The 20,362-nt window shown below is 36.5% G+C and overlaps 1 protein-coding gene, 2 non-coding genes and 1 pseudogene across 3 annotated transcripts in view; all 4 read left to right on the forward strand.

The window, feature by feature from the left end:
• The first annotated feature begins 213 nt into the window (after positions 1-213).
• EIF3A (eukaryotic translation initiation factor 3 subunit A) overlaps positions 214-20,362 on the forward strand; it is a 33,078-nt gene continuing 12,929 nt past the window's right edge. Inside the window, exons 1-14 of the mRNA XM_017655297.3 lie at positions 214-416; positions 6,665-6,855; positions 7,019-7,155; positions 7,572-7,735; positions 9,068-9,267; positions 10,501-10,709; positions 12,186-12,357; positions 14,779-14,883; positions 15,258-15,356; positions 16,513-16,629; positions 16,876-17,061; positions 17,653-18,000; positions 19,013-19,117; positions 19,204-19,317. Of these exons, the coding sequence (XP_017510786.3) occupies positions 368-416; positions 6,665-6,855; positions 7,019-7,155; positions 7,572-7,735; positions 9,068-9,267; positions 10,501-10,709; positions 12,186-12,357; positions 14,779-14,883; positions 15,258-15,356; positions 16,513-16,629; positions 16,876-17,061; positions 17,653-18,000; positions 19,013-19,117; positions 19,204-19,317 (2,196 nt within the window). The 5' untranslated portion in view covers positions 214-367. The remainder of the gene's footprint in view (positions 417-6,664; positions 6,856-7,018; positions 7,156-7,571; positions 7,736-9,067; positions 9,268-10,500; positions 10,710-12,185; positions 12,358-14,778; positions 14,884-15,257; positions 15,357-16,512; positions 16,630-16,875; positions 17,062-17,652; positions 18,001-19,012; positions 19,118-19,203; positions 19,318-20,362) is intronic.
• On the forward strand, positions 14,992-15,120 carry LOC118971194 (small nucleolar RNA SNORA19). Its single transcript, XR_005059527.1, has one exon. It is a non-coding gene; the product is annotated as a small nucleolar RNA SNORA19 (small nucleolar RNA).
• Positions 16,038-16,165, forward strand: LOC118971192 (small nucleolar RNA SNORA19). The gene has a single exon (XR_005059525.1). It is a non-coding gene; the product is annotated as a small nucleolar RNA SNORA19 (small nucleolar RNA).
• LOC108394032 (adenosine 5'-monophosphoramidase HINT1 pseudogene) lies at positions 18,009-19,006 on the forward strand (annotated as a pseudogene).

Raw genomic sequence — 20,362 nt, forward strand, 5'->3', positions numbered from 1 at the left:
TTGCTTGAGGGGGTCAGAGATCCTGAGAACCGCCTTCCCAACCCTTCTCCGCTAGTTTTGCACGAGCCCCAGGGCGCGGAGCACGCCGGCTGCGGTCACGTCATTGGGCGCGAGTGACGCAAGCGCGCTTGCGCACGGGAAAGGGCGGTGCGCTTGGAGGCCCTCCCCTACATCCGGGGCTTGGGCGACGGCGCCCCCGCCGCCGCGCGGGGGTCACGTGGTTCTTTCCTTCCCGTCTCTGGACGATTGGGCGCGGGCGACTGCTGGCGAGGCGCGTGGAGCTCCGGGCTGGTCTCCTTTCGTGTCCTCTTCTAGCCCGGACCACTAAGGAGTTCGCGACGCCGTGTGAGCTGAGCCTGCCGCCAAGATGCCGGCCTATTTCCAGAGGCCGGAAAATGCCCTCAAACGCGCCAACGGTGAGTAGGGATTCGGGGTGCGTCGGGGTGCGCCGGGCTGGGGCGGCTTGAGGCCTCGGAGGTCGAGGGCCTGGGCCTGTTTCTCGCTGTTCTGCCGCCCAGCGAGGAGGCGGATGCGGCCAGCCCGCCGCTGTCCCAACCCGTAGTGGGGGCATGGTTTTTCTTCTCGCTTCAACCGGCTGTGGGGTGGGAGGCGCGGAGCCGGGAACGGTCTCTCTGGGGGTCCTAAGTTTCCCCCGTCCTTGTGCTCTCGGAGGCCGCGGCTGCAGAGACGGGCTTACCCGCGCCCGAGCCCCTCCCCCTGTCCGCCTCCGCCTGTCTCTCCAGGCCCCGGGGCTTTCGTCTGCTTGGGCTCCGCGTCCCCGGCCGCCATCTGGGAGTGCCGGGGAAGAAGAAACATGGCTCCCTCCCGGGGACAATGCACGCGAGAACCTCGACTCCACCTCCCGCCGGGGCCGGGAGCCGGGCAGTCCCACCTCAGGCCTTCCCCGCAGACACCTCCGTTCCCAAGTCCGGTGCAGTGCTTTGCTGGGTCAGGGTCCACTTACCCTTCTCCTCACCACTATATATGTATTTCTGTCTCGGGACTCTGACCCATTTTATCTGGTTCCTTTTTTTCCTGACATTTGAGTATTGGCAGCTCAAAAGACTGTTTCGAATCGCAGGAAGTTGGAACAGAATTAATACTGCAAGAGCGAGAGTTCAGCTTACAGATAACCCAACAGACCTGGAGAGAGAGAATGGTTTAAACCCAAGGTTACTGCGGGGGTTAGTTGTTAAGCTAGGAGATAAAACCAAGGTCTTCTGACTTCAGATCAGTCGTTTTCTCGCCAAAGAGCTACTGCCTTCAATTTTTATCTCCACATGTGTACTTAAGCCACGGGTGCTTTTGGGAAAACTTGGGCCTGTCCCGCTCTGTTCAAGAGGCATTTATTACGTTGGTAATAATGGGGGTGCAAATGTATTTTTTTTGTATTTGTATACATTTTTTTGCAAATGTATTACATGTCTCTGGTCTTTAAAATTTTTTTTTGTTTAGGGTGATTTTACACTGACAATTTTTAAGTGTTAGGGTGTTCATAGCTGTTTTCACTCTCCACCCAAACAAGTTTTGGGTCTTACCCATGTCGTAAATGGGTATAGCATTTCTGTAACTATTTTATGTTTGTGGAGTTGATTTTGTTACCTTGTTGGAATATTCCTTTTGTGAAAAGGTCAATTTCAGTCATTATGTAAAATTAATACTACTGATAATCTGTCAGGGCCAGAGATGTGTTTGTCGCTTGCTATTTTAATTAAAAGAAACAACTTGGGCAGGAGGTAACAGGCTGTAGAATAGGATAATTCCACATTCTGTGGAATAATTGTTTTAAAAAAACAATTAAAACTACAACTTAGAACTGATCACTCATTCTACCAGCGATCTACTGGTTAGAATAGGCAACAAGTTTTAAGGATGTTAATTGATAGGAAAGAAAACAGATTGAAATGGAAATTTATCACTACTGAATAAACTGCAGCAAAATTAGTAAAATTTTTTTGATGCTTTGAAACTTAGAATTACGGCATACAGAATGTCTTGAATGAAATTACTACTGTAATTGCTAATGTGGATCTGTTATTCAGTCATTTGCTTCAGTCAGGCATTTTTTTCCCACACTAATAGGCTGAAGCACTTATAATCTTGATGGTCTAAATATTATATATTTGATCTACTCATTTCTTCCTTCACTTCTCCCTTATGAATCTTCATACAAACTATTTTAGTAACTTTAAAATTAGAAGGGGCAAATGATGTGTAATATCTTAGATCTTTTTTCACATTTTCTGAGTTGAAATAGATTTGACTCATGAAGCACAAATTGGGGAAAACATCTGAAATTAAAGTGGGCAAGATGAGATTAAATTTTACCTGTGTAGTTTTTTTTTTTAAAGGTTGTATTGACTCCTTGCTGCTACCCCAGGGTGGGTGTTTCTGTGGCATAGTTGATTTACCTTTCAAGTAATTATTGTACCTTTGAACTTGTGAATGGGAGATGATCCCATCTCAAACTGTCAAAGTGAGCAGAATATATATGGATGGCATTTGGCACTGCCTACAAAATTTTAAATAGGATGATAAGAGCACATTTTATTCAGTGTAGATAATCTCACTTTAAAGTTTTATCTATAACGTTTGTAACCTCAAACATATTTAGATCTAATCAATTGCAATATTGTAATAAAATGTGGACAAGTTTTAAGTAGAACAAATTTCAAGTGACCCTGGGTCTGTATCAGAGCGGCATTTTTGGAAATAATTATAGTAATCATTCAGGAAGATGAGAACTTGGCTCAGCAGTTACAGGCAAGAAATTTATACTTGAAATCATTTGGAAAAGCCCTTTTTCCAGATTATGTTGTTAATAGTGCTAAATTAGTTAGTTCTGATCCTGTAAGTCTTGTAACTTGGACTTTACAGCTTATGAAACCCACAAATTGTGTAATAATGTAGCATATCTACTTGGTCTGTTGCACAAATTACCTAGTGAAATTGAAGGGCTGACCTAAATTCTTTATGGGGAGAGGTACATAGTTTCAGTCACTGTGTTTGAATGGTAAACTCAGAATGCCCACTCTCCTAGTTATAGCTCGTAATTCCAGATTTCATTTTTATATCAATCTGGAAATGAACAATTTTTTAAACATGCAATAGTGCCTTTAGTGTATGATGGTTCTTTCCAGCCTCAAATGCTTTTTTCCCCTAATCAGAAATTTAGAGGAACTAAATCCTTCTTGTGTATAAATTAGTGTAAAGACAGGAACTCACTTTAATGTGTTTGCTTTGTTTGTTTGAACCTATGGGATTTGGAATGGTAAATTTTGATTGGCTGGTTAGGAAGTGAAAAGCACTTTTAGTTTTATCCCTAAACAAGACATTCTTTTTTTTGAATGACACTGAAGAAACGACTTCCCCATTTAAATAGAAGAGACTGGGAAAATGAAAGTTTTGTCATCACACCATGTGGGGCCAGCTCTCAGCTTTGACTCTCTTTGTGCCTCTTCCATGTTACAAGCATATTGGCAATTCTTATATACAGTAGTGTAAGATTTAAATTTCCAATATACAAATGAAAATTGGGTGTAATAGGTCATTTTAGTGCTGTTGCTGTGATACTCTTAATGTAAAGGATTAATTTAACTTAAAACATTAATTTCCAAATTTTTGGCTGAAAGAGACTGTGTTAAAAAGTTGTGAAAAACGCCTAAAATATTGTTGGATTTTAGAACATAACTTTGTATGCTGTGTGCTCCAGAAAGAAGATAGGTAGGTCTTCTCAAAAAATAGGAAAGGCTTGTTCTGACAAGGTATCTAGCTGTATTACATTTTCGTTTCATTCAGTAGGGTGTTGGTAGTGTTTGGGTAATAAAATCGACTCGTCTGAAAATGGATTTCTCTCATAATGGCAGGGTTACTACTGAGATTATTAACTTCAAGTATTGAAGAGGAGTTTGTATTCTTTTGCGTGTGAGGAATGTGATTTGATATAATATGGGATGTTGTAGGATATTATGTAAAGATACTTCAGTATGTTTCGTGATTTATCCTTTTGCAACCTTTTTAACGTACTGGGGAGTTGGAATATTGTTTGTAGTTTTCCTGGAGGATGGAATGTTTGGAAGCAACATTCCTGAAAGATTTGATAACTGGAAGAAGAAATATTAGAGAATTAGTAAATCTGTAGCCCTAGTAAGACCTCCAGATGAAGGTTGCATCATTTGTTTGCCTGGTACAGTTTTATGTGGTAGATAACTTACAGTGCTACACATTGTAGGTTAATTCTTTATTTTTATTTTTATTTTTTTATTTTATCATTAATCTACAGTTACATGAAGAACATTGTTTACTAGGCTACCCCCTTCACCAAGTCCCCCCCCCACACCCCATTACAGTCACTGTCCATCAGCGTAAGATGCTGTAGAATCACAACTTGTCTTCACTGTGTTGCACAGTCCCCCCGTGCCTCCCCCCACATGCTAATTATACATGCTGATCGTAATTGTAGGTTAATTCTTAAATGAAAGAATATCAAAAATTCTTTTCCTTAGGAAAATAAAAAGTGATTTTTAAAAATGGGGATGTAGTGTTTTAAGACATTTTTTTGTAGTGTTAAACTAGTGTTTAGTTTACCCTAATTGCTTTGATGGAATTTCAAAACAAGCAATATACATAAAATCAAACATTGAAACTGGATTTTGAAATAGTACCTCATAAAGAATGCCTTCAGGTTTAGAAGGTAGTACAAGAGTAAACGTTTCTTTGCTCTACATTCTAAATTTTTTCACCCAGTTTTTAAAAATAAACATGATTTTAGAAAGTTGTGATTTACAGAATTATTGCAAGGATAGTATGGAAAGTTATTGTATGCATCACACAGTTTCCCATATTAATAACTTAAATCATTATGATACATTTGTCACAACTCATGAAGCAACACTGATACATTATTATTATTAACGGAAGGCCATACTTATTCAAAATTCTTCAGCTTTATCTACTGTCCTTTTTGTATTCCAGGATCCCATCCAGGATATCATATTATATTCAGTTGTGCCTCTTTAGGCTCCCTTGGTTTTGACAGTTTACTTGATGACTGTGATGGTTTTGAGGAGTACTGGTCAGATGTATTGTGGAATGTCTCTTAAATGGGGTTTGTCCTGATATTTTTCTTATGTTTAGGCTGGGATAAATCAGTGGAGAGAGATTCTGTGCTCATGGATTGGAAGACTAAATATTATTGTCAATTCTTCCAAACTTAATAGGTGACCCTTGAACAACATTGGAGTTAGGGTCTCCCATGAATAACTTCTGACTTACATACAGTAGTGTAAGATTTAAATTTCCAATATACAAATGAAAATTGGGTGTGATAGGTCATTTTAGTGCTGTTGCTGTGAAGTTTTTTAGGGAAAAACTTAACTGAAGATAGCCTACTGTTGACTGGAAGCCTTCTCTAATGTATTTATTGAAGAAAAAAAATCTGCACGTAAGTAGACCCACACAGTCCAAATATGTGTGGTTCAAAGGTCTACTGTGTATGGATTCAATGAAATCCCAGTGAAAATCCCAGTGGGCTATTTTGTGGATGGTTACAATCTAATTATAAATTTTATATGGAAAAGCAGAAGACCTAGTATAGCTACCACAATACTGAAGAACAGAGTGGGAGCACCCTTATTATCTGATTTCAAGACTTGACTGTAACAAAGACAGTGAGGTACTGACAAAAGATAGATACATAGGTCAGTAGACAGTGATCTGAATAAAGCGCCCTAAATAGAGCCACATAAAGAGTCAACTGATCTTAAAGAAACCTAGTATCAACCGAAGTCAATCTAATATGTTTTTCTGCCTGAAGTCCTAGAATGAACTAGCAAAAATTTCATCAGCCTGGTCACTGTGACAGAAGTCATACTTTCTGGCATTTGGGGTGGGGAGTGTTTTCTCCCCTTGTGACTTCAATTTCAGGAACATTAATATCACTTAGAGAAACATTTTTGGTATAGTGAAATTGAGTGAAATACAATTTTACCTGTAGACTATTTTGAAATAATGGTAGGTTTTGGGTTTTTTTTAACTGTGGATAATTTTGGCACAGCATTAGAAGTAAAAAATTAATGTGAGCTACAAAAGTACAAATGCCGTATGATTCCACTTACATGGGGTCTCGAGTAGCCAAATTCAGAGACAGAGAGGAGAAGCGTGGGTGCACCAGGGGCTGAGGGAAGCGGGGATGGGGCTGTTATTTGATGGGGACAGTTTCAGTTTCACTAGATGAACAAGTTCTGGACATTGGTTGCACAACAATGTGAATGTACTTGGCACTACTGAACTTGTACACTTAAAAGGGTAGACTTTGTTATATTTATTTCACCATAATTTAAAAAAATTAAACAAAAATTTAGTAGCAAAAAAAAACAAAAACAAAAAGAGGCTCCAGGGTTTGCGAACACGGGGAGGTACGGGGAGAGCAGCCCTGCAGAGGGCCCACCTGTTCTCCATTCCTTGCCCCATGTGTCCCTCCCACCAGGCTGGTCCTGAGCTATATCCTTTATAATAAATTGTTAATCTAGTAAAAAAAAAAATAAATGTGACCTAAAAACAAATGGATAATGAGTTCAGAAATTAAACAGTTGATTTAAAAAAGCAAGATTTAGATTTTTGCATGGTATGCATATCTGATTTTAATTCTGAATTACTTTTCCAGAATTTCTTGAGGTTGGCAAAAAGCAACCTGCTTTGGATGTTCTGTATGATGTTATGAAAAGTAAGAAACATAGAACATGGCAAAAGATACATGAGCCAATTATGTTGAAATACTTGGAACTTTGTGTGGATCTTCGCAAGAGCCACTTGGCTAAAGAGGGATTATACCAGTATAAGAACATCTGTCAGCAGGTATGTATGAACAGAGCTGGGTTTTATATGTTTAATAAGTGATTTTAGTAATTTTCAGAGTTTACCTTTCAAAGTTAATATATTTTATATCATAAAATTTGCTTCTAAAATATTTTATGGTTTGTTGGGAAAAGTGTTTTGAGTTTTTGTTTTTGTTGGTTAGGTGAACATCAAATCTCTAGAGGATGTTGTTAGGGCGTACTTGAAATTGGCAGAAGACAAAACTGAAGCTGCTAAAGAAGAGTCCCAGCAGATGGTCTTAGACATAGAAGATCTGGATAATATTCAAACTCCTGAGAGGTATATGGTTTAAACTGCTAATACATTTTTTTTAAGTGTTTTTCTTCATGTGTATCTCCATCCCCATTTGAAGTAGATGTTTATTAGAAAGAAATATCATGTATTTAAAATTGATAAAAGTGGAAAATAACCTTCAGATAGGAGGGTGTGTACTAATTTAAATGGTTGTAATACAAATTGATAATTTAAATACTTGGACACTAAGTGACAGCTTTACACTGTGTCCAAAGTTGTAGGAAGAATTTGTACTATTTTATAAGGTGTCTGTTCGTTTTGTTTAATTTTTTTTGTTGAAGTATAGTTATAGTTGATATACAATTATGTATTGGTGTTGTGAATAGGTTTTGTTTTTTTAATCACGGCAAAGTAGTAAACCATGTCTAAAATTGTTTTCAATGTGTTCTATGCTTTCATAGTGTTCTCCTGAGTGCTGTAAGTGGTGAAGACACTCAAGATCGCACTGACAGATTACTTTTAACTCCGTGGGTTAAATTCCTGTGGGAATCATACAGACAGTGTTTGGACCTTCTTCGAAACAATTCTAGAGTAGAGCGTCTCTATCATGATATTGCCCAACAAGGTAAAATGAGAACTGTTTTAAAGAGTCGATTTAAGAATAGATTTTGCAGCAGATTATTAAAGTTAACCACTTTTTCTCCATAGTACTTATTTTGCATAGTTTTTATTCTTATTGAAAGATGACTGGCATTCATTTAAATATTTGTAAGAAATTTGTTTTACTAGTTAAGGTAATTCTACATAAAATGTATTCCATTGATGTCTGAAAGGCCTTTTAGAGTTATTTTGGAATTTTCCAGGTGACTTAAAAAAATAGAGATAACTTTTTGATTGCTTTCTGGTAAATTTTTCTACTTTGAACTCCACTTCTACATATTCTTGGGCAAATGACTTAACTGTGCACTGGGATTTTAAGGTGTTTTAAAGCTCCAGACTTAATATGAGTCCATGAAAAGCACATACTTTTTCCTTTCTTAAACAGTACTGCTAAATACAGAATTAATTAAGCCTTCTGGATGACTCATACACTTTTAATCTGAAGAACTGGATTAAGTCTGTTTTCCTAATCTTGTGCCTTTCCTTTGTGTCACTTGTCACGCTGTTAATGCACCTTTTAACTATGTAACTGTATATGTGACTTGAGAGTGGCTCTTGGCTTTCTGTGCCCTTATGATGATTGTGTCAACATTTTTAAATACGGGGATGAATGCTATTTGTTTACTCAAGTTATAAGTGACTTAGTGATCAAGAATATTTTACTGTAGTTCTTTTTTGCTTACATAGCTAACATTTGTGAAGTTTCACTTAACACAAGTAAAATTGTTTTTTTTTTGGGTAACTGTGGCTATAAAAACTTGAAGTTAAATTGCATCCCTTTATTTTAGTTCTGTTGGAGTGGAAATACTCTTTTTTTTTTTAAAGAAGGGCAAAAGGGTACCAAAAATGCTACTATAGTATTGCAGTAAGAAATTACTGTGTATTTTTAATGGCAGAGCATATTTATGTGCACAATTGCTGAAATTAAGTTACCAAAGGCCCCCAATTTGTATTAATGCAGTTTTAATTAGTACAAAAGCTTACTGCTTTCTGTGTTAGATAACAAAGTTCATTGTATTTCAGACTAGAATTAAAAAAAATTTTTAGTATTTGAAAGGTTAGTCTTTCCTAGTCCTAACTTTGAATAGTTTCCATTTGTAAACTATCCCAGAACCATATTTTAGTCTTAACCAGGACTGGTGACTATGTCCAAAAGGTGGTTTGTTCACTTGAAGTACTTAAGACTGACTATTTCTAAAGTTGATGAGTTTGATAAGTCTTAGGATAACTGATTTTAGTATAAGAAATAAAACTTATTCCAGCAACTACCTAATATATTTTACAATTATGCTTATAGCTTTCAAATTCTGCCTCCAATACACCCGCAAGGCCGAATTCCGTAAGCTGTGTGACAATTTGAGAATGCACTTGTCACAGATTCAACGCCACCATAACCAAAGTACAGCAATCAATCTTAATAATCCAGAGAGCCAGTCCATGCATTTGGAAACCAGGCTTGTTCAGTTGGACAGTGCTATCAGCATGGAATTGTGGCAGGTATGTTGTGAATGGTTAACTTTTCGTCATAGTACTGATACCCCATATTACTTTTTTCCCTCTTATTGAGTGTCTTCATCTTAATACCTGTTGGTTAATTTCGATAGATAGGTAAGGAATTTAAGATTTTCTGGTGGAGTAGGAAGAGTTCTAGGGAGAAGACTCAAGACCATTTTGATCCTTAGATGCCTGCTATGAAATCTTGGCCAAATCATGTAATCTGTTTTGGACCCAGTTTCTTTCCTTATAGAACAGTTTATCCTCAGTGCTGTTCAGAGTGTTGTCCAGTTCCTGGTACCAGTCTGTGAATTGTTTACTGGTCAATGATGAAATAAGTAGAGAAGATAATATGCATTTACAAAGATTTTCTAAGCAGCAATTTTATAGTAATTTTGTGACTGTTTACTCAGATTTTTAAAAATTGAGCTTGTCTTGCCATTTTATTTTTGTAGGAGTTTTACTGTATAAAGGTTTTGGTGATGACACTTTGGAAGTTAAAACTTGGGCTTCACTGAAAATAATTGGAGAAGTGTTGCACTAGATTGTCCCCTAGATTTCTTAGTTTTACTTTGGCTTAGTAAGCTTGCATGGTGAATCTTTCCTGTATTGGAGATGGCAGTGGTACTGGAAATCTCTATGTGGCCTTTTTACTCTAAGAACTCTACAAAGACATTTTCATATGATTTTGTAATCATAACTAGAAGCTTTCCTATATTTGATCCAAAAAAAAATCTAACTAGAATTACAGAGGAAGAAACCAAAAGTTGGTAGTTTTTCAGCCAAGTGAATATGTGATTTGATATCCCACTCTCTCCCCACAATGTTTTCCTTTTCTGTAGGGATGCTTTTAAAATACTACCTGATGAACTAAAGAGAGAGAAAAGTTCTATAGAAGACAAGTAAACATGCTCAAAGAAAAAATGGGAAAGTAAAAAGAAGAAAATGTTCATCCATTAACTTATCACTCAGAAATAATCTCTGCATTATGTATTACGTCCTTCCAGGTTTTTTAAAGTGGTGTTTTATCAACTTTAAAGTTTAAGGATTTAGAATTTTTGTAATTATGACAGTTTTCTGAATTACATCAGATATTATAGATGAATAAAAGTCACCACACAGGAAGGCATTTTATTTGTCACTTATGTGTTCTGGTGTTTAGGTTTCATAAAGGGATTTAAGTTAGATTTTTTTTGTCTAGAATGCAATTACTGTACTTTATACTACTAATTTTAGGAAGCATTCAAAGCTGTGGAAGATATTCATGGACTATTCTCCTTGTCTAAAAAACCACCTAAACCTCAGTTGATGGCAAATTACTATAATAAAGTCTCAACTGTGTTTTGGAAATCTGGAAATGCTCTTTTTCACGCATCTACACTCCATCGTCTCTACCATCTATCTAGAGAAATGAGAAAGAATCTCACACAAGAAGAGATGCAAAGGTAAGAATGTTATAGTCAAGTAATATTGGAATTTTGAAGTGAATATCTTAAATGGTATGGTAGTATGTTCTAGATTAGCTTTTCTCAGCCTTTGCACTACTGGCAGTTGGAGTTGGATACCTCTTTTTAAGGTATGATTTATGATTATTAGCAGCATCTCTAGTCTGTACCCACTGGATTCCAGTACCAGTCCCTCCAGTTGTGACTACCAAAAATGTCTCCATATGTTTGTGGGCAGCATTCTTGAGCTTCAGTAGCTGTCATTTGTCAGATAACTCTACCAAAAGCCTGATTGAGAAAGTTGAATATTAGGAAAAACAGTGTTGAGGTATGAGCTTTCTATTCACTTAACAGTATATTAGAACAAACTAGACAATTAAAAAAATACTTCCATCAAGTCACTTTTTTTTCTGACTTAAAATATTAACTGTGTAGCATATTTGGGGTACATATATATAGATTAATATAAAGAAGAGATCTATTGCATAACAATCTGAAGACACTTTTAAAAGAAACATTACTTTTTTCTTTCAGTCATGTTTGTTTTTTATACATTTTACTTGGATTTAGGCAACTCACATACTATCCTTTTTCTCTTATTGGTAGACTACATTATTTGATGTCTAGAATTGCATATACTATTATACACTAAATTGTTTTCTTACAGCTTTACAGCAGTACATTGAACCAACTAAATGTTTCTAGTAATTTTCTTTGAAAATGTTGAGGACCGTGTTCATTATGTTGTTCATTGTTCTTACGTTACCCACATTTGAGATAAGGAAAAAACTTGTTTTCCTTAAAGTACCTCTATACCCTCCTTTTAGAGATTACTATAATAACAGACATTAGGCTGTTTAGCTCTGTGTACGTTATTTTACTAATCGTCACAATAGTCTTGTGATTCAGAAAGCTGAGTATCTTGCCTAAGGTTCCATTCTTGGAAATGTTGAAGCTGAGAGTCCAGTCCTTCACTCTTTGGCTCCAGAGCCCACAATCTGTAGTGTCATATGGTGCTCTGAATTCAACCTGATTTTCATCTTGTATTTTATATCTTAAGGAAACTAAAATTTAGCTTTGGTCCTCTGCCCCCATAGTTGTGTTCACTTATGATCCTTGTAATTTTTTTTCCTTATTGTCATTTTTCCCTTAGTTTTTAAAGCTGTCTTAGTTGCTTCTATAGGAAAGCATGTAATACATAAATGTGTCTATTCTGCCATTTAACTGATAACCTTTTTCTGTAGCTAGAAAATGTTAACAATAGGAAGTGGGTGGATGAAGTTCTGATTCTCCAAATACTCATTTTAGCATGGTTCATTTCTTTTAATTTCAAGCTTTGATGAATAACAGAAGTACAGTTCACCGTGGTAGTGTACGTATTCTGTCACTGGCATATCTTATTAAGCAATGAGATGTGTCTTGCTGCTTACCAAGTAACATTTATGAATTTAATGGATTTGTGATTTTGTTCTCCAGAATGTCTACAAGAGTCCTTTTGGCCACTCTTTCCATCCCTATTACCCCTGAGCGTACTGATATTGCTCGGCTTCTGGATATGGATGGCATTATAGTTGAAAAGCAACGTCGCCTTGCAACACTGCTAGGTCTTCAAGCCCCACCAACACGAATTGGCCTTATTAATGATATGGTTGGTAAAAGTTTGAGCGTTACTAGAGCTTTGAACAGAAAACTTTATGGTCAGGTTGTATAATTCATGATTAAATATTAGGAATTTTGAATCTTTGCCAGGGGATTCTGATGCATGGACAAGTCTGAGAACCACTAATGTAAATCCAGCACTGTGTTGAGTTGAGGTGATTCATCTCTAGTGGGTTAGCTGGAGTTAAATTTGATGTAGCAGAGGAGTGTCAGACTAGCTCTGAGGAATGATATAGATCACTCAGTAAGAGAAAACGTAATGATGGGCAAGAAGGTTTATGGTTTATTTCAGGAGCTATAGGAAAATTCATCAGGCTGACAGGTGTTGAAAATAAGATGATGAGGCTAGGAAAAAATGTGAAGTAGCTTAGGCCTGGTTCTGCATAACTAAAATATATCCAACTCTTCTCTTTTAAAATTCCCATTTTAAGTTACTCAAGCAGTGGTTCTTAAACAGGGCTATAGTGAAATTATATGTGAAGCACTTCCCAAAATGCAGGTTTCTTAGATTTCACCCATTCCATACACTAAATCAGTTCTAGAATATAGAGCCCAAGATTTGTGTATCTTTACAATGTTTTACATTAATGGAATTTTTCGGTGGAAATCTATCATGTGAGTGTATATTATATGCCTGGCCAAGTGCTACTTGAATGGAATTTGTACTCCAGAGGAGTTTAGATTTTAGGGATTCTGATCGACAGTAGTCTTAGTGGTTATTGTAGTATACCTTCAACTAATTACTTTGGGATGAAAATAGAGGGATAGGTGCCAGAGAAAAAAGGCCTTCCTTGCTTTTCTGTGAGAATCACTCAATTTATATAAGAATATTAAATTTTCTGTATAGCAGCAGTTTTCTTTTGTGACATACTTCTCTGTTACAGTTGTAAGGCAAGTTCCCTTTGTAGTCACCTTTTCAAAATAACTAAATCTATAAACATTTCTCTCTCTTTCTCTGCCTCTATATTTTACTTTGTGCCACTGCCCACAAAAATCAACTTTTGTCAATTTTGATGTGACTGACAGGATTAAATGTAATTAAACAATATTGTCTTTAGGAGGAGGTCTTACTAGCAAATAGTTTTTTTAAAAAATTAAGGTATCATTGATATACGATCTTAAGGTTTCATATGAGCAACATTGTGGTCACTATATTCACTCATATTAGCAAGTCCCCCCCTACAGCCATTGCAGTCACAGTCCATCGTAAGATGCTATAGAGTCTTTACTTATCTTTGTGCTATACTGCCTTCCCCATAACTTCCCTACATTATGTGTGTTAATCATAATGCCCTTTAATCCCCTTCGGCAACTCTCCCCACCCCCTTCCCTTTGGTAACCGCTAGTCTCTTTTTGGAGTCTCTGAGTCTGCTGCTGTTTTGTTCCTTCAGTTAGCAAATACGTTTTTGACTTTTTCTCATTTTTGATGATGCAGAAGTATGCCAAAATGCAAGTATAATCTGTATCTCTTGAGTCTGTGCCTGCACACATCATATCTTGATACTAAAATTGGTCTGTTAAGATACTGCTTCAGGGATCATTTTTGAAGAACCTTGGGCCAGCCATTGGGACATCCAGATTTGGGTCCTTTTATGACCGTAAAGAAGGGTATCAGGTGAACAGATTAGCTGACTGCCAAGAGGCATTTGCAAATCTTGGTGAGTTCACCATACATCCAAGGTTGAAAACTGAGCTTTGGGCTCATATAACTGAATTTGTAAGCACAAAGAGAATGCTTCCACTATCTTGGGAACATACTGAAATTATAAGTGACCGATTGTTAGAAAGGCAGTCATTAGTTTTAAGAGAAATGTACTTTAATAGATAATGATAGCCTACCTTAACATATTCTTTATTTGTAGGGGGTGTTAAATGAAAAATCCAGAATAATTTCTTTGTAGGAATGAAGTAAGAGCTGGGATAATTTTATTTGTATGGCTTATACCATACCCTATTCCATTTGACCATTTCTGTGTATTAGCCTATTTACATTTTTCTGAGTTTTTTTTCCTGCTTTGGGGCTATTGTGAATAATGCAGCCATGATAGTTTTTGTGTGAAACAGTTAATTTGTAAACTGTTGTTTTACTTGTTATTGATAATAAATTAGTCTGTGTTAGCCACATGAGTTGTCTTTGTAAATACTTGATTGTGTAGATGAAGAGTTTTTGGCTCCTTTTTAAATTTTTGTGGGACTTCTCACTGTAGGTAGATGCATAATTTGGGGCAAGAGACTCAGCGTAGTTGTCCTTTGTATTCATTCCTTTTTGGTAAATTTAAAGGGTGTTGAAGCTAGACAATATTTTAATCATTTTCCAGATTTCTAATCCTACATTATAATTTATGCTCAATTCAGAGTCCAGTTGGAAAAATCCCTTCAACAATTAAACATTTTGTTTTGCTTACTGTAGGTCAGATTCAATGTGCTGCAATATGTTGTCCCAGAAGTAAAAGACCTTTACAATTGGCTGGAAGTAGAATTTAATCCACTAAAACTCTGTGAGAGAGTCACAAAGGTAAGCCTTCATATTTAAGTTTTGGTTATATTATGATACAGCCTGCCCTTTTGCGGTTTGTACTTATATTTGTTAAAAGAGATGTATTCTCCTAGGCATTTGAGTTCAGTGCACATTTCACTGTCTTTTTTCTTGATGTCAAGAGAAAAGATACTTCTGATGTGCTAAACAGACCTTTGGAGGTAAATTAGCAGCATGTCTAATTTAGCCATTGCTGTCAGTCACCTTCAGACAAGTATCAATAGCTTCATAGTACATTTTGTATTTCCTTGCATCCTGTGCTGTTTCGTATGTCAAAAAATTGAAAAAGTTTCACAGATGTTTTTAGTGTCTGTTAGAAGTATAATTCTTTTTCAATATAATGAATTTTATAGGTTCTAAATTGGGTTAGGGAACAACCTGAAAAGGAACCAGAGTTGCAACAATATGTCCCACAGCTGCAGAACAACACCATTCTTCGTCTCCTGCAGCAGGTAAAAATAAAAAAAATAAAATGAAGTGTTATATAAGATTTGGAATTTCTCCCTTTGATTGTTTTGAATGCAAAACTAAAAAACTTAGGAGTGGCCTAGGAAGTGAATGCCTCCCCACATTCTACCCTTGCCAGAATTAGTCCTATTATTTATTTATTTGAATTGAAGACAATTTTATATAATTTGTAACTGGTTTTCTCCTGTGTACATCTCCCCTGGTTGCCAATGTAGATCTGTTATTATTTTAATACGTAACATGGTTTTTTCATTGTCTCAAATTACCATGATTTATTCATTCAGATGCTATTGATGGAAATTTGTATTTCTAGGTGTTTTGCTATTAGAAAATGTTGCAGCAGTGACCATCTTCCATATATGTGTATCTTTGCATACTTCAGTGACTTTCTGTAGCATAAGTGGAATTAGTCATAGAGTTTGCATATTTAAAGCTTTAATAGCACCTCAAAAGATTCAGTTAATGGACCCTCCCACCAGTAGTGAATGAGAAAGCTCTTTCTCCTGCTAACACTAGGTATTATTACCAGTCTTCTAATATTACTGTTTTCTAGTCTGACTTATCTAAGTTTGAATATTATGGCTTATAACGTGGCTTTAATGTTTCTGTTTTGTCTTCCATTGTCTCATTGGTGGTGGTAGTATTATATGTTCTCTTCAGTATTTGTGCACATTTCATTGACCTGCTTTCTCTTATATGTGAGCAGTGTTATTTCTTATGTGCTATACAAATAGTTGAAGGCTAATTAGCAGTATAACTAAATAGTAATGCTGCCAGTCTCCTTCAGACAAATGAACCATGCTATTAAAAGTGTTCACGTAAATTAGGTAAGTAGCAGGTCTTTATCTACAAATATATGAGCATTTAGGGTTTTTTTGTGTTATGAAACTAGGATTTGAGAGGATTATGTTTTTGAGGAATGGTGTGGTTCAAAGCATAGAGTTTGGGGTTGATAGCCTTGAATTGGAATTCTAGCTCCCATAGTGAACTGTTGATGTTAATGTAGATACACTGAGTTTCAATTTCTTTTTTCTAAAAAAAATGGATGTAATTTCTACTTACTATGGTTGTCATGAGAATGCACATAAAGAATGCTAAATGAATGACAGGTGTTATTATAACCTTGTATTTTTTATGCAGGTGGCACAGATTTATCAGAGCATTGAGTTTTCTCGTTTGACTTCTTTGGTTCCTTTTGTTGATGCTTTCCAACTGGAACGGGCTATAGTAGATGCAGCCAGACACTGTGACCTGCAGGTACGTGATGTAATGGGATTCTGAGGTGGCCTTTGGGGACTCAAAACATGTATCTTTTGTTTCTAAGCTTTTGGTATGGTGGCACCATTATAAAGCTTTACTGAGTGAATCTTCCGTCTTTGTATTTAACATTGTTCTGATAATTTCTCACTCAGTTGCTCTTTTTACCAAAAATCATTCATTTGTAGAATAATTTCTTGTTTGCATACATATTTAACTATTGATAATATCACTTACTTTTCAAAGGTTCGTATTGACCACACTTCTCGGACCCTTAGTTTTGGATCTGATTTGAATTATGCTACTCGAGAAGATGCTCCAATTGGTCCTCATTTGCAAAGCATGCCTTCAGAACAGATAAGAAATCAGCTAACAGCCATGTCCTCAGTACTTGCAAAAGCACTTGAAGTCATTAAGCCAGCTCATATACTGGTATGTATCTTGGGAGAAATGAACCACAGAATTTTTGAGGGCTGTTTTTTGTCTTTCACAAAAAGGTTTGAGATGATGTCTGAAAGAAGGGATTTATTATACATTTCCTATTCAATTGTGTTTGGTAGTTTTGGTATTTTATCAGTGTCTTCATCAGGTATACAGATCACTGAGCTGCCTTCCATGGAGTAAATACGGTATCTGGGTAATAAAATAATGGGAGTATTATTACATAAAACAACGGGCCACACACAGATGATTACCCCCCAGGTAGGGAGTACTGTGATGGGACTTCTCCTTCCTGCTTAAATTAGTTCTCTTCTTGTTTGTGTGCTCTTCCTGGCTTGAACACTTTGAAGTAAATTTGGTGCAGAAATAAGTTGACCTAGCAACTTTGCTAATAAAGACTCCATATAGGAGTAGTGCCATAGTATTTGGTACTGGGGATTAGTGTCTGAAATAATGTCATCTTCTGTTAGTAAACATAAGCACATAGAAGGATAATGCATAAGGATTGTTTAGTGATTTTTTTTGCTGCCTAGTACCCTAGCATGTCACTTAAAAATTTTTTCAATGCATTTGTTTTTGAAGCAAGAGAAAGAAGAACAACATCAGTTGGCTGTTACTGCATATCTTAAAAATTCACGGAAAGAGCATCAGCGTATCCTGGCTCGCCGTCAGACAATTGAGGAAAGGAAAGAGCGGCTCGAGAGTCTGAACATTCAGCGTGAGAAAGAAGAATTGGAGCAGAGGGAAGCTGAACTCCAGAAAGTACGGAAGGCTGAGGAAGAGAGGCTGCGACAGGAGGCAAAGGAAAGAGAGAAGGAGCGTATTTTACAAGAACATGAACAAATCAAAAAGAAAACTGTTCGTGAGCGTTTGGAGCAGATCAAGAAAACAGAGCTGGGTGCCAAAGCATTCAAAGATATTGATATTGAAGTATGTAGCACATTAATCATTAAAAACTTGGTTTTATCCAGTTCTCTTAGAAGCAGTCCTTTATCATTTATAGGTTTATTTTGGGTTATTTCGTTGTTTCACTCATTTAAATACACCTGATGCTTTAACTGTATCTGTGAGGTAAACATGTTGTGTGAATGGTTCTGTGCAGTTTTTAACCACTGTTAAAATAGAATTAGTGTACATGCAGATTGGAGGAGTGAGAAATAGGTGTTAAGCTTATGTTTTTTTCTCTCCCTGGGTGGCTGTGCTGGAGGGAGGCCAAGGTGGCAGATGAGATTGCCAAGGCTCAGGCCGCCCAGCCTGGTGGCTTTACGATCTTCAGTAATACCATTTTCAGGGAAGTCTCAGCCAAAATAGTTTTTGAGGATGACCAGTGTCTTTCCATGATATTTTCCCTCAAGCACTAACACATTTTCTGGTGATACCCAAGAAACGTATCCCAGATTGCTGTAGCAGAAGATGATCATGAAAGTCTTGGACATTTAATGATTGTTAACAGGAAATCTGCTGATCGGGGCCTGAAGAAGGGTTATTGAATGGCGGTGAATGAAAGTTCAGGTGGGGGACAGTCTGTGTATCTTGTTCATCTCCGTGTTCTTTGAGGTTGGCAGATGAATTGGCCACCTGGTTAAGCATGTTTTAGGGATAATTTTCCTTCAGGCAGTTAGCAAGTTTGTAAGTTCCAATATGTTAAAACAGTACACCTGTTTTTGCCTGTGTATGGAGAGATTGAGGAAAATTTTTAAAAAACCATACATAATAAAAGATAATGTATGGTTTTAAGAAAATTGCTTTCCCCCCCACTACAATCAAGTGGAAGTATAGCTATTGTAAACATTTTTATGTTGCCTAAATTTATCCATTGTAAATGTTTACCTATTACAAAAAGTAATTTAGGATTTGATTCTAGAAAGCAGTGCTCCATATTGACTGTTAGACACTTCTTTTGTTTTGTTATTAATGACTGTGCATTTGTAATACTTTCCAGGACCTTGAAGAATTGGATCCAGATTTCATCATGGCTAAGCAGGTCGAACAACTGGAGAAAGAAAAGAAGGAACTTCAGGAACGCCTCAAGAATCAAGAAAAGAAGGTAAACAAAACGACTGGTAAAAAATTTAACATGCAAGGTTAAAAGAGATACTTTCTTTAAAATACATTTGTTTTCATGTCATTCAGATTGACTATTTTGAAAGAGCTAAACGTTTGGAAGAAATCCCTTTGATAAAGAGTGCTTATGAAGAACAGAGAATTAAAGACATGGATCTGTGGGAACAACAGGAAGAAGAAAGAGTAAGTTTTTCAGTTAATTGTAATATTTTAAGACTGTAAGCCATAATTAAATATGCCAGTAGTGGGACCAGGGTTTCAAAAATGTTTTATTTATTTATTTATTTTGCCAGAACTGGTGCTTTAATGGTTCCATAATAACATGGGTGGACAGATACAAATTTTCACAATAGAGATTTTAAAGTGAAGATTTTGAAATATAGAGGACCGAAGAAAAGTTTAGTTTTAAAAAACAACTTTATGCAGATAAGATTCATCCACTTAAAGTGTACAGTTGATAGTTTTTAGTATATTTACTGAATTGTGCAGCCATTTAATTTTAGGACATAATTCAAAAGAAACTGTAACCATTAGCAGTCATTCCTTAATTCTTTACCACATCAGCCATAGGCAACCATTGTCCCTGGATTTGCATATTTTTTGATATTTTATATAAATAACATACAATATGTGGTCTTTTATGACTTAACAGTTCTTCCTATGGTTTTGTTAGTCTGTACTGTATTTACCTGATAAAAGCAAGGTTTGCAAATACTTGTAGTGACTAAATTTGTGATTAAAAACTTGGCCTTGTTTCTGGTTAAAGTAACCATAGACAGACAACACACATCTGAGGGACTCATTATGGAGAATGCAACTGCCTCTTGGTTCCATTGTATCATTATAATTCTGGGTTTAGTGTTGCCAGTTCTTCCAATTTTTTTAGAAGTTGGAATTTTTGTTACTCTTTTAATACATAAAATGAGAGGGGAAAAAAGGTGCTGCAGACCAAATAAAATACTGGAGATGATTTACTGTACACTGTTAGCCCTGAAGCCTTCCATTTTTTGACTTGGAGCACAAAGGGAAAAGCCTTCTTAAATCAGTTGTTTAACCTCCTGTTGTTTTTCAAGAAGAAAGCACTTACAATAAATAGACCATAGTGCTTGTTACCGTGAGGTATTTACTGTTTTGTTTTACCGTTAACATTATAGTTTATCCTTCATAAAGATTTGTGGTACCATGGGCCTAAATAAAAATGTTGCTTACACATGCCCAAGAACTACTT

Source organism: Manis javanica, chromosome 7 (assembly GCF_040802235.1).
Source record: "Manis javanica isolate MJ-LG chromosome 7, MJ_LKY, whole genome shotgun sequence".
Taxonomy (NCBI): domain Eukaryota; kingdom Metazoa; phylum Chordata; class Mammalia; order Pholidota; family Manidae; genus Manis; species Manis javanica.